Source organism: Ctenopharyngodon idella, chromosome 24 (genome assembly GCF_019924925.1).
Source record: "Ctenopharyngodon idella isolate HZGC_01 chromosome 24, HZGC01, whole genome shotgun sequence".
NCBI classification, from domain to species: domain Eukaryota; kingdom Metazoa; phylum Chordata; class Actinopteri; order Cypriniformes; family Xenocyprididae; genus Ctenopharyngodon; species Ctenopharyngodon idella.
In genome coordinates, this window is record NC_067243.1 from 1409011 (window position 1) to 1422242 (window position 13232).

At 36.8% G+C, this 13232-nt stretch overlaps 1 protein-coding gene and 1 gene segment (V, D, J or C); one reads left to right on the top strand and one right to left on the bottom strand.

Annotated features, from left to right (window-relative positions):
• Positions 1-13232, bottom strand: part of LOC127506557 (Ig kappa chain V-III region MOPC 63-like) — a 220849-nt gene that overhangs the window by 72396 nt on the left and 135221 nt on the right. Inside the window, 1 exon segment of the V gene segment in view lies at positions 12681-12713. Within this exon segment, the coding sequence occupies positions 12681-12713 (33 nt within the window).
• On the top strand, positions 1869-7975 carry LOC127506544 (uncharacterized). 2 transcript variants are annotated; one of them, XM_051883122.1, is made up of 7 exons: positions 1869-2225; positions 2307-2479; positions 2733-2832; positions 2940-3269; positions 3367-3523; positions 4455-4582; positions 4676-7975. In XM_051883122.1, exons 1-7 carry the CDS (start codon positions 1884-1886, stop codon positions 5012-5014), a joined length of 1569 nt encoding a protein of 522 aa, XP_051739082.1. In that variant the 5' UTR covers positions 1869-1883; the 3' UTR covers positions 5015-7975. The 2 variants fall into 2 exon arrangements, with proteins under 2 accessions (XP_051739082.1, XP_051739081.1); XM_051883121.1 differs by having other exon boundaries at positions 1885-2225; positions 4676-7974.

A 13232-nucleotide genomic window follows, 5' to 3' on the forward strand; every position in this document is an offset into this window, starting at 1 on the left:
CTAACGTTAGTGCATTTGGCGCGTTTTTTGTAAAGCTGTGTTGGCAGAATTGTTAATAATACATTTTAAGTGAAAGACATATTTGTATTGAACGTTGAGTATGAACTCATTAACCTTACCGTCCCTTCACAATTGGAATGTTTCATATTCAACAACACAAACACCGTAATCTACCTTGCGCGCCATTTTGTGCTACGTTGCCTGACGAGTCACTGACTATTTAAAATGTACATTTTTATTGTTATACACTGTTAGTTTTCTCATTGTGAGGTGTATACAGGTGCTGGTCATATAATTAGAATATCATCAAAAAGTTGATTTATTTCACTAATTCCATTCAAAAAGTGAAACTTGTATATTATATTCATTCATTACACACAGAATGATATATTTCAAATGTTTATTTCTTTTAATTTTGATGATTATAACTGACAACTAAGGAAAATCCCAAATTCAGTATCTCAGAAAATTAGAATATTACTAATGACCAATACAAAGAAAGTATTTTTAGAAATCTTGGCCAACTGAAAAGTATGAACATGAAAAGTATGAGCATGTACAGCACTCATTACTTAGTTGGGGCTCCTTTTGCCTGAATTATTGCAGCAATGCGGCGTGGCATGGAGTCGATCAGTCTGTGGCACTGCTCAGGTGTTATTAGAGCCCAGGTTGCTCTGATAGTGGCCTTCAGCTCTTCTGCATTGTTGGGTCTGGCATATCGCATCTTCCTCTTCACAATACCCCATAGATTTTCTATGGGGTTAAGGTCAGGCGAGTTTGCTGGCCAATTAAGAACAGGGATACCATGGTCCTTAAACCAGGTACTGGTAGCTTTGGCACTGTGTGCAGGTGCCAAGTCCTGTTGGAAAATGAAATCTGCATCTCCATAAAGTTGGTCAGCAGCAGGAAGCATGAAGTGCTCTAAAACTTCCTGGTATACGGCTACGTTGACCTTGGACCTCAGAAAACACAGTGGACCAACACCAGCAGATGACATGGCACCCCAAACCATCACTGACCGTGGAAACTTTACACTGGACCTCAAGCAATGTGGATTGTGTGCCTCTCCTCTCTTCCTCCAGACTCTGGGACCCTGATTTCCAAAGGAAATGCAAAATTTACTTTCATCAGAGAACATAACTTTGGACCACTCAGCAGCAGTCCAGTCCTTTTTGTCTTTATCCCAGGCGAGACGCTTCTGACGCTGTCTGTTGTTCAAGAGTGGCTTGACACGACAGCTGAAACCCATGTCTTGCATACGTCTGTGTGTAGTGGTTCTTGAAGCACTGACTCCAGCTGCAGTCCACTCTTTGTGAATCTCCCCCACATTTTTGAATGGGTTTTGTTTCACAATCCTCTCCAGGGTGCGGTTATCCCTATTGCTTGTACACTTTTTTCTACCACATCTTTTCCTTCCCTTCGCCTCTCTATTAATGTGCTTGGACACAGAGCTCTGTGAACAGCCAGCCTCTTTTGCAATGACCTTTTGTGTCTTGCCCTCCTTGTGCAAGGTGTCAATGGTCGTCTTTTGGACAACTGTCAAGTCAGCAGTCTTCCCCATGATTGTGTAGCCTACAGAACTGGACTGAGAGACCATTTAAAGGCCTTTGCAGGTGTTTTGAGTTAATTAGCTGATTAGAGTGTGGCACCAGGTGTCTTCAAAGTTGAACCTTTTCACAATATTCTAATTTTCTGAGATACTGAATTTGGGATTTTCCTTAGTTGTCAGTTATAATCATCAAAATTAAAAGAAATAAACATTTGAAATATATCAGTCTGTGTGTAATGAATGAATATAATATACAAGTTTCACTTTTTGAATGGAATTAGTGAAATAAATCAACTTTTTGATGATATTCTAATTATATGACCAGCACCTGTATATGGATACTTTTTTTTTCTTTTTTTTAGATGATGGATGTCGAGGAACAAATTACAGTTACTCTAACAATTTTACACAGAGTGCTTGCAACTGTCTTCATAGACGGAAAGGAAATATGGAGAAAACTATTCACAGTTGGAAGTGTCGGAGAACTGATAGCCTCAGCCAAAACTTAGCTGTCTCAACAAGCTGTCTTGATCGAATACTGAGATTTGACACAGATTTTCAAGAATTCATTGACACTGATGTGAATGCCGGAGTGCGGGAGCTTGACAAATTTCAAATACATTATATTGCAAGCAACACCCAGGATTTATTAGAAGGAAGTGTTCAACCATTACAGGTAAACCATTAATGTATTTCACTCTCTATATTACTAGTGGTCAAAGTAAACATTTAGATAAATGTTTTTGTCATTTCTTAGTGTCATTCAACAGATGTAACTCAGACTGGCACCACAACTAGATTGCTAACACTGCTTGAAGAAAAAGCCCCTACAATCCTGAGAGAACACGAAGAGACAAAGACACTTTCTATTTCCTCTAGAAAGTTTCTTGTTAAAGTTGCTGTCAGTGACCTCGTTGAGAAACATGGATTGTGAGTATATGTGGTTGTTTATAAGATGTTAGGTGTATTTGTTTAAATTAAATTAAATTTAAATTACATTGTATTTAAATAAAACATTTAATAAAACAGTTATAAATAGAACAGTAATAAGGTTAATTCAATAAATAACTTTAACAGTCTAAAGTACCAGTGTTTTTTATATATATAGTGTCATACATTTTTATGTTTGTCAATGTTTGTGTTAGAGCCAATTCTGCAACTTTTATTTAATTTTTTTTTTCAGCTATCCATCTGGTACAGAAAAGCTGGCACTAGCTAAGGAGATTGTGTCATTGTTCCCCTCGTTAAGGATTCAAGTGCCCTTTGGTGAAAATGAGGGACATGTAAGGATGTTTTCACATTATAAAATAAATTACTTAGCAATGTGAATATAAACTGCTCAAGTATATTTGACTCCAACTTAATTCTATTTTTGCATTACTCATGTCAGGAGCATTTTTTTGATGGGCCATCACACAGTGGCTTTATAGAAATGAGACTGCGGAACATCAGACGGAAGCTTCAACAGAACCAGCGGATGTACAGTTTGAAACGTCGTCATTGTACACTGCAACCTTCTTTGCTGAGTCAAGATGAAACTGTGCCTAGTGAGTGGTTGACCCTGATAAAAAGGATGCGACCGTCACCAGAGAATTCATCATCAATAAAGAGTGCAGTTGAACAAACCTTCAGTTACCGAAGGAGATGGATAACAACACAATCCCCAACTGTTGCTGAAATCTTCAAGGAATATCCCAGATTTCTTGACATGCCCACCTTGGTAATAGACATGCTCAACTAAGAGAGAACTTTACACAAACTTATATTTCATAATTGTAATATTAATTTTTCTTTGTTTCTGTTTTTTTGTATTGAAGATGGACATTGAATTTTCCAAACTCACAGATGGCAAAGAAGACTTTTTTATCCGGAAATGGGAAGGGAGCATAATTCCAAAGCTCAAGGAAATAGCATCCTTGGAGAAGAAAAATGACATACAACACTTGCTGGAGAAAGCCGACAATCAGCAAGATGGTATGATTTTCTGCCTCAATGTCTGTTGCATGCGCACACATTTCTAAACCTAGTTTAAATGATAAAACTAAATGTGAATTTTAATGTTCAATTCATGATATGGATGTGACGGTGAGAAAATTTTCCCACCGGTTTATCGACATGTGACAACACCGGTAATACCGGTGTCACCGGGGGGTGGGGCCTCTACCCCTTTTTTTTTTTTTTTTTTTAACCGCGTCTTTTTATCTAAAAATGTGTGGAAAGCGCGGCCACGTCGTTTTCTCCTAGTTTCCAAAGCGCTTGCGCTACCGTGGCGTCTGTCATTGCTATGCAACCATGGACTGCGCTCTCTGCGACGAGGAATGTTTTTGACATGAAAAATAAAAACCCGCCCTGTACAGCTATGATCAGCTGTTTGGCTGAGCTTTCGATGTTTTGTTACGGAAAGGCCGACTTTCACTTTCAAATTAACGGCAATTGCTTGAATGGTGGGTTACTCTTACTGAAAAACACTCGCCACAATGGACATTTTGGCATAATTTGTGTGTGTTATGGTTCGTTAAGAGCAGAAGAGAACTCAATACTGGCGCGCGTTGTGTGCGTGCGTGCGTGTGTGCGTGTCACATAGGCAGAACATTCACAAGGCAGCACGTTCTCTTTTGCCTTGTCGCGCTTGAATGGTTTAAAAGCATTAGCATGAATAAGAGCTTGATCATATAATACAGAAAACGGATACTACGTTAATTGCATTAAATGCAAATATTTTTAACGCGTTAAAGTGGAAAAAAAAAAATTAACCTTGGTGCCGCGGTGGGCAAGTGATTGAAACCGGTGTTGCGACTAAACACAGGTAACACCGGTAACACCGACTACCGTAGCAATTCATGATAAAATAAATTTTGTTTTAAATTCTTCTTTTGCATGTGACCTACATCTTCACTTCATCAAGATGAGCTGTGCTACACTATGTTGAAGATCCTCATTCATCTTCTTCCACCCACGGCATCTGGGAGAAGTGTTGCTGGCAGTAAATGCTGTGTGAACTCTGCAGTCTCATACCTGTTAGAGCAAGTGCCGGTATGCTTTTTTTACTGTGTTAGCTTGTGATAAACAACATTGTTTCTCATGCAGCAACATTTTCTGATGCTTTTCATTGTTTCATTTCTGTAGGCTGGTACCAACGTGACCTCCTTGCTCAGTGAATCCATGAAAGGGTCCCTGAAGTCAGCTCAGCCACAGTTGGTTTCCATCGGTTCTCTAGAACATGGAGCGCAGTATGTAATTGTGGCAAAGAATGATTCTTTTGCCCTTCCACTTGATGTTGAAAGCCTGACCTGTGCTGTAGACAGACTTTTCAAATTCTTCTGGCTGTGCAATCTTCAGTATCCATGCCAACTGTCCTCTGTTTTTTCATTTTTTGAGTATATATATGACCTACCTTTGACCCAGTCCTCTTGCAAACGTTCAAAGGTCATGGAATTGATTGCAAAATTGCAGTCCCGTCCCTAATTGAAATAAGCATGTATACCTGTCCAAAGTGTCTTCAAAAAGTTTCTGTTGAAACAAAGCAGTTAATTTGGCATTTAAGGGAGGTACATGCACTCTCCGACAGTCACAACCTAACTTTAATTTGTAGTCAAAATGGTTGCCCCAGAACGTATCATAATTTCAATTCATTTTTAAAACATCTTAGCAGAGATCATTGTAACATGAATTCATGCCCTTCAGTAGAGTCAGGATGCACTGAAAACATAGATATAGCAAATCAAATTGATGAAAGCAGAATAAGTAATTTTGAAGATGATGTCCAAATGTCTGAAACAGAACCAGTTCCTCAGAGCAGTTTAAGCCTAACAGATTGTGCTGCTGTTTTTGCTGCCCGCATGTATGCCTCTGCTAATGTAACTTATACTGATGTTCAAAAAAGTATAACCTGCACAAAAGAAGTCATTGATCATGCCTTAGGTCATTTGCAAGAAAAGACTAATACTTTACTAAAGAACTTGGCAGTTCCGCTAGATAGTACTGAAGTTCAAACACTTATGAAAGATTTTGAGAGTACTAGAAACATGTTTAGTGACATAGATACACCATTTAAACTAATTAAGTACTTTTCTGATAATTTTTCCTTTGAGAAACCAACAGAAGTGTTTCTTGGACACAGATTAGATTGTGTTAAAAAGAATGGGAAAAAAAGCCAGGTGTTAGTGCCTGTCACATGTCAGTACATCTCAATAATTAACACAATTAAATTTCTATTTAGCTGTGACAAAATGCAAAATATGTATATGCAGTCTTGTGGTGGACAGGGAAAAATGCATGATTATTGTGATGGTGTTCATTATTCTAAACATCCTCTTTACCGAAACCATCCCAATGCATTACAAATTCAGTTATACCTCGATGACTTGGAAACAACAAATCCTCTTGGATCAAAAACAAAGATTCATAAAATGGGGGCTGTTTACTTTGCATTAAGAAATGTGCCTTCAGAGTACAATTCTGTACTTTCCAATATTCATTTATGTCTTTTATTTAATTCTGTTGATAAAGACATTTATGGTTTTGACAGAATTCTGGAACCGCTTTTAACAGACTTAAAAGAGATTGAGCAGAATGGTATAGAGGTCAAAATACATGATAAATATCAATTACTTTATGGAACGCTTTGTTTGTTTACAGCAGACAATCTTGCCTGTCACTCACTCTGTGGCTATGTGGAAAGTTTCTCTGCAAACAGATTTTGTCAATTTTGTTTAATTGACAAATCAAGTTCTCAATATATTTTTGATGAAAATAACACAGAGAGACGTACAAGGGAAAACTATGCATACCATGTACAACTCAATGATGCAAGTGCAACCGGTGTCAAGCATAACTCATGCCTAAATAGCCTACAGTATTTTCATGTCACTGAGAATATTGGCGTGGACATCATGCATGATGTGCTTGAAGGAGTCGCACCTCTTGAGGTGAAATTGATGCTGCGGCATTTCATTTATGAGGAGAAATGTTTTTCTCTGGAACTATTAAATGAAAGAATAGCAGCGTTTGACTATGGCTATGAAAATCAAAAAAATAAACCTAGTGCAATTATAAATCTTAGGACATCTGAAAATGCTATTAAGCAGACTGCATCACAGATGTGGTGTTTACTACTAGTCTTGCCTTTTCTGTTGGGTGATTTAATTGATCCAAAGAGCCCACATTGGCATCTTTTCCTGTTGTTGCGTGAAATATGTGACATCATTTTTGCACCTGTTGTGTCAAAAGGGCTTGCAGCTTATCTTAAACAACTAATAATAGATCACCATACACAATTCAAGCTTCTTTATCCTGGTAGGAATCTAATTCCTAAACATCATTATATGACACATTATTCAAGTATTATGACTTTATTTGGACCTCTTTCCAAGTTGTGGTGTATGAGGTTTGAAGCCAAACATCACCCTCTTAAGCGACATGCCCAAGTAGTATGCAACTTTCGAAATATTTCAAAAACGCTGGCTCATAAACATCAGATTCAGCAAATGTACCACTGGAAATTGAGCTCACCACTCAATTTTGAAATGACTGTGCCAAATGCTTTCCCAGTTGTGATTGCATCTTTGTATAAAGGTGACAAATTGCTTGACAAACTTAAGACAGACTCTCATTTTGAGACTCTCACTTATACCAGTTCAGTCCATGTGGCTAATACTATCAGTTTTTTGGGGACAACATACAGGACAGGATGCGTTCTGACTTTAAAAGCAGATGAAAGGGGAGAACCATTATTTGGTGAAGTTATACACATTATTCCCCAAAGTGAAAGAGAATGTGCACTTATGTTCCTGAGAGTTTTAAGAGTTAAATATTTTGATGAACACCTTTTTTCCTTCAATGTCATCAGAACCAAAGATTTTGACATGGCAAAGCTGCCTGGTGACTTAATAGATTACAGACCTTTAAATATTGTATCATTTTGTGATCAGCAATATGTAACTCCTAAATACAAAATTTTGTTTTAAACATGTTGGTGGTTGAAACTGTTAAACACATTGTGTTTTGACCAGATTTGACAATGAATTGTTTTGTTAACATGATCACCTATAGGTGAATACATAAACAGTATTTGTGTAATGGTTATTTCTTTGAATACAGTTTTTAGGTTAATTAAATGTATTTTTTCTGTATGAAAATGAAATGTTGGTACACTTGAGAATAAGTTCAGAAAATGTGGTACTTTATATGTTGGAAACTGTTTCATACATATTTGACGTTTTATTGGAAACTGTTTCATACATATTTGACGTTTTATTTGACTGCTTAACAGATATGAGTTTTATAATATTTGATGAATGGTTTTTATAATGTATGATGTGTTGAAATGCTTATTTCACAAGTTTATAGTCAGTAACATTTGAATGCATTAATTCCATGTTAAAAAGGAAAACAAATAAACAGTATGTGAGCAGTAATTGTTTCCTGTGAGATTTCATAATTAATGTACACAAATTGTTTATTGTTCTAACATTTGTAATAAATTTTATATTAACACATATTAAACAATTTCTTAGTAACACACAGTTGTGTTAAATACATAAAAAAAAAAAAAAACACATCAATGTGTTTACTTAAGCTGCACATTTATGTGTTACATTTTATAACACGTTTTGTGTGTTGAATTTAACTCAACATGTGTTGTCCCTGAGCACACTCAGAACATGTGTTAAAAATAACACATGTTGTGTTGTTTTCAACACATTTGTTTTAAGAGTGTACCTGAGTGTTGATGATGACCATGTCCATCCCTTTATGAGCACATTGTACCATCTTCTGATGGCTACTTCCAGCAGGATAACACACCATGTCACAAAGCTCAAATCATCTCAAATTGGGTTCTTGAACATGACAATGAGTTCACTAAACTCAAATGAGCTCCACAGTCACAGATCTCAGTCCAGTAGAGCGCCTTTGGGATGTGCTGGAACTGGAGATTTGAGGCATGATAATGCAAAAGCTTTTGTACAGTGTTGAAAAACATTAGCAGCTGAGAAGTAAAAAAATAAATAAATAAAAAGATAAAGAAATAGGCCTATGTAATTCGTTGCTGTGACCCAGAAGAATGACCCTACTCTGTGTAGCTGTCCAAAATGTTTCTAAAATAGAGAAGAGAGAAATTTAAACATCACCAGAGTGAATTTTAGGAGCATTAGAGACAGTCTGGGTGGGGTGATTTCCAGTGTGTGAAAGAGGGTTTAAACATCAGAGTTATTTTTGGGTAGAGTTATACAGTTATAGAGTTACAGTAATATAGTTGGTGCTACTGTACCTTAAACACTTTTATTTATTGGTTTAAAGAGTAGAAAAATAGGCATTATTCATTAAATGATTTATATCATTGTAGTATTGGATGAGTGACCACCACAATCCATCCCTTTATATACCTAAAATGGTGCCTTTGGAGGGCACTGAAGTTTTTAATCATTGTCAACATATATTTTTAATAAAAATAACTCTATGAATGAGTTCAAAATGACACTTATTTTTGAGCCTCACACTTTTCAGTGCTCCAGAGCTCTAACATTGGATAGTTTGGACAAAAATAATTCAATTTTCTGAACTCTGGAGTTCTTGAGTTCTTATATCGAACAATCAGTGGTACAGACTTTGTTAGTTGTGTCTTGAATGGATGGTTCATGCAGTTTTAAACAGCAGAGTATGAACAAAGCCCATAGTTTTTTTTTTTTCTTACATAAAATAAATAAACACAAATGCATGTAGCTATAACATGCATGTGTGCATTATTACCTCGGTGATGACATTCACTGTCAATAATTCACCTTGACAGCGATCCCTTACGGCATCACTTTAGCTATGTTCGTTATTGGTTGTAATGTGTCAGGGGAATGTTCTTAAAACATTAATCAAAGTAATATTATACCTTCTGTTCTTTTCTTTTTAAAGAACATTAAAAGATGCGCTCGAACCGTTCTCCTGATTCTTTTGAACAAGCATGAAAAATGACAAAAGCTCCCTTGAATCAGAGCTCTGGCATGAGCGTTACAATACTGAGTTCTGATTGGTCAATCGCTGTTATTTACAGTTTGTTAATTATCATACAGAGAATTTTAATATTGCATAAGTACATTAAACAAAACATTGTTAATCTAAAGGGGATGGTGGCTTTACAGAGGGGATGCTTTTTGTCATTTTTTTCAACAAGGGGATGCCATCCCTCCTCAAATCGAGCCCTGGTTCTATGACTGACGGAAGCACATGAATTTTGCTACATTAATTGTGGAACACACACACACTGACAGGTGAAGTGAATAACACTGATCATCTCTTCATCACGGCACCTGTTATATTAGGCAGCAAGTGAACATTTTGTCCTCAAAGTTGATGTGTTAGAAGCAAGCATAAGTTTGTAAGTTTAACAAGGGCCAAATTGTGATGGCTAGAAGACCTGGTCAGAGCATCTCCAAAACTGCAGCTCTTGTGGGGTGTTCCCGGTCTGCAGTGGTCAGTGTCTATCAAAAGTGGTTCAAGGAAGGAACAGTGGTGAACCGGCGACAGGGTCATGGGGGGCCAAGGCTCATTGATGCACGTGGGGAGCGAAGGCTGGCCCGTGTGGTTCGATCCAACAGACGAGCTTCTGTAGCTCAAATCGCTCAAGAAGTTAATGCTGGTTCTGACAGAAAGGTGTCAGAATACACACGTATGGGGCTGCATAGCTGCAGACCAGTCAGGGTGCCCATGCTGACCCCTGTCAACAATGAGTTTGAGGTGTTGATTTGGCCTCCAAATTCCCCAGATCTCAATCCACTCAAGGTCTGTGCCAGCTCTGCTCCATTTTAGTGCAGCTATGTACAGGAGGAACTGCATTGATGCCACGTTCTGAATACTGTGATGTCTCAATAGAGATGCAACACAAGAACAGGCTGGGAATCCTTTGGGTAAATTCGGTTTTATATTCGCACATTCGGACTTCCGCATAGGCTACAATAACTTTGTACACTACATTGGACATTCAGTGGACGTTCGCAAGTAAGTATGCCATTAAAATAATACTTGCCCATTTTGATCGATTGTGAAAAATGTTGTAGGGTTACAATCTGTGATAAAGTCACATTAGCTGCCACCGCTGGGGAAGCAGCACTGGCGTGCACGCACACACACACACACACACACACACACACACACACACACACACACACACACACACACACACACACATACCCCTGCATACTTACCTCATTCATTCTCTGTATCGTTCCTCCCGGCCGTTGCCGCTATCGTAGTAGCGGGTGCACACGCTATCCCGATAGCACATGGACATTCTCCCATTTCTCCACTCTCTTCCCGCCATCCATTCCATATTCATTTCCCGGTCATTTCATACACCTAAACTGCACTTGTCGTCTTGTTTCATCTCTGTGCTGTTTGTCGATGTGGGCGTAGTCAGTCTTCTGGTGGGAAACGCTGCGCTGGCCAAACCGAACGATCGAGCGACGGCCGCTTATGACGTCACGGCCTGGTCGCGCCGGCGCGGCGCAACCGGAAGCTGATGAAACCATTGTCTACTGTGAATGGGTGTTTGACTGGGTATTTAAATGTCCAGATTATGTGTTAAGTGTATTATGTGTGAATGGATTATGTGTTTATTAGTAATATATATATATATATATATATATATATATATATATATATATATATTTATATTTAGGAATTGATAATTGTTGGTTGTTATATTGAATATTAAATAGATGAAGTATTTTGGATCTGTATTAAATGTTATATGTACCCAAAGATGGGGTGGCCCAAAAAGGGGCGGGGTTTGGCCTATATAAGCTGGGCCAAACCAAAAGACAGTACTTGTTTACCAAGTCGACGCAAGAGTGCTACTGTGGTGCCTCGAGCAAACCCCAAACCCTAACCCTTTTGTATATTGTGGATACCTGTTTATTGCTTGTATATATCGTTGGATTATTTTCTGGTTTATTTTCCCTTTTTGTTGGTTTTTTGTTTTTTTTGTCATTTTTGTGGACACTTGTATATATTCTTCACTGTGGACTAACTTTTTGGCACTGTAAATAAACTGCACTTTGCACAAAAGTGCTTCTGCGAGTGAGCCATCCTTTTTTTTACATCCCCTCACGGACTCACGTTTCCTCCCCGAAGGCGAGCTGGTGGGCTCGTCTTCATCACACAATCGTTGGTTGTAAATATCATGTCGCTGTTTAGAATTTAGAATCAAACCTCAGACATGAAACTCAATATATTGAGACACTGACTGATTTAATTCCAGCAGTTTTAAACTCTGAACATAAAGTTCTTAAATTTTACTTGAGATATTCAGCTCAAAATGTAACTCAATTTCAAACAGAATTAAAACAACTGAATCATACATATATTTTGTTTGTATTAAAAAACACTGAATAACAAGCACAACATGAGCAAAAGAGATTCAGTTTCATTGACTGAACTACAGAAAATATCAACATTTACAATCTGATGCCAAATCTCTTTTTTCCCCACATGATATGTACAATAAAAGATGAACTATATGAACACAGTGTAGAAATAAATGAAGGAAAATTAAACTAGTAATAAACTGATTAAACTCATAGTGAGACTCATTATGGAAAAATATTTAGATTTTTTTTTTAAAGGAATAATGTTGTTCTTCTGAATGAATAAACATGATAATATCATTGTTTTAGATTTAATAATTACAAAACAATATCAGTAAGACTTTACTTAAAGCCTTTATACACAATGAATTATAAAAGTATTTTTAATGCATTAATTAAGCATCATTATACACATTATACTGCATGTATGATCTCATGAATAATTCATTAAGCATTAAGTTATAACACATTATAATATCATCTATTCACTGTTACACCTTTAGAAAGTATAATGGGGTAAAACAAATTGCAAACAACCAATTTCAGATGTAACATTGAATTTGTCAATATAATGGCTTTTAATTTTGGTTACAATTATTTATGAAAAGGCATTATTTATGGACACCTTCATAACACATTATACATAAATGCTTCAAGTAAAGTTTCACCACAATATTATTATTAAAAAAAATGTTTTTGTTTCAACTGTAAAACACTTTCTGAAATCTAAATTGTATTGTTTTGTTTTTTTTTAATTGTTAATTAAAAGGACTTACCGAGCACCAGTTTAGTTCCTCCACCGAATGTGTACCACAGTGATACAATCTAATGAAACGGTCGTACAAAAACCTCTATTCCACTCGAGTGAACACAAACTCCAGCAGAGAGAGAGAAACAACACTTCAACACACTGATATTAGAAGAAACTCAGATCTTCTCAACACTCAAACATTCAGTTTGGACTAAATGCTTCTCAAAAAAGAACAACAAACACACTTTCATTCAAAATGTTTGTTGTTGCAAAAACAGTGTAATTATTTTCATGATCAGCTGAAGAGTTTATTAATCTTATTTAAAACATGATTCAGTTTGACTTTATATGTTATATTTCTCATTCATTCTTTAGTCTTGTGCTGATATAACAGTTTAAAGAAATATATCTGATGATCTGTGACCTCTGAGGTGACCTTTGACCTCTTTTATCATGGATGATGTTGTGAGTTTCTCATAATGATCTTCTGTTCTTCATATGAAGCTCAATCATCATGATTCACAGAAAAACCTGCAGCTTCAAATAAATTAATCAATAATTCTGAACATTTCATATG

Coding starts and splice junctions, on each gene's coding strand:
- LOC127506544 (XM_051883121.1), top strand. CDS start 5,026: ATGTATACCTGTCCAAAGTGTCTTCAAAAAGTTTCTGTTGAAACAAAG.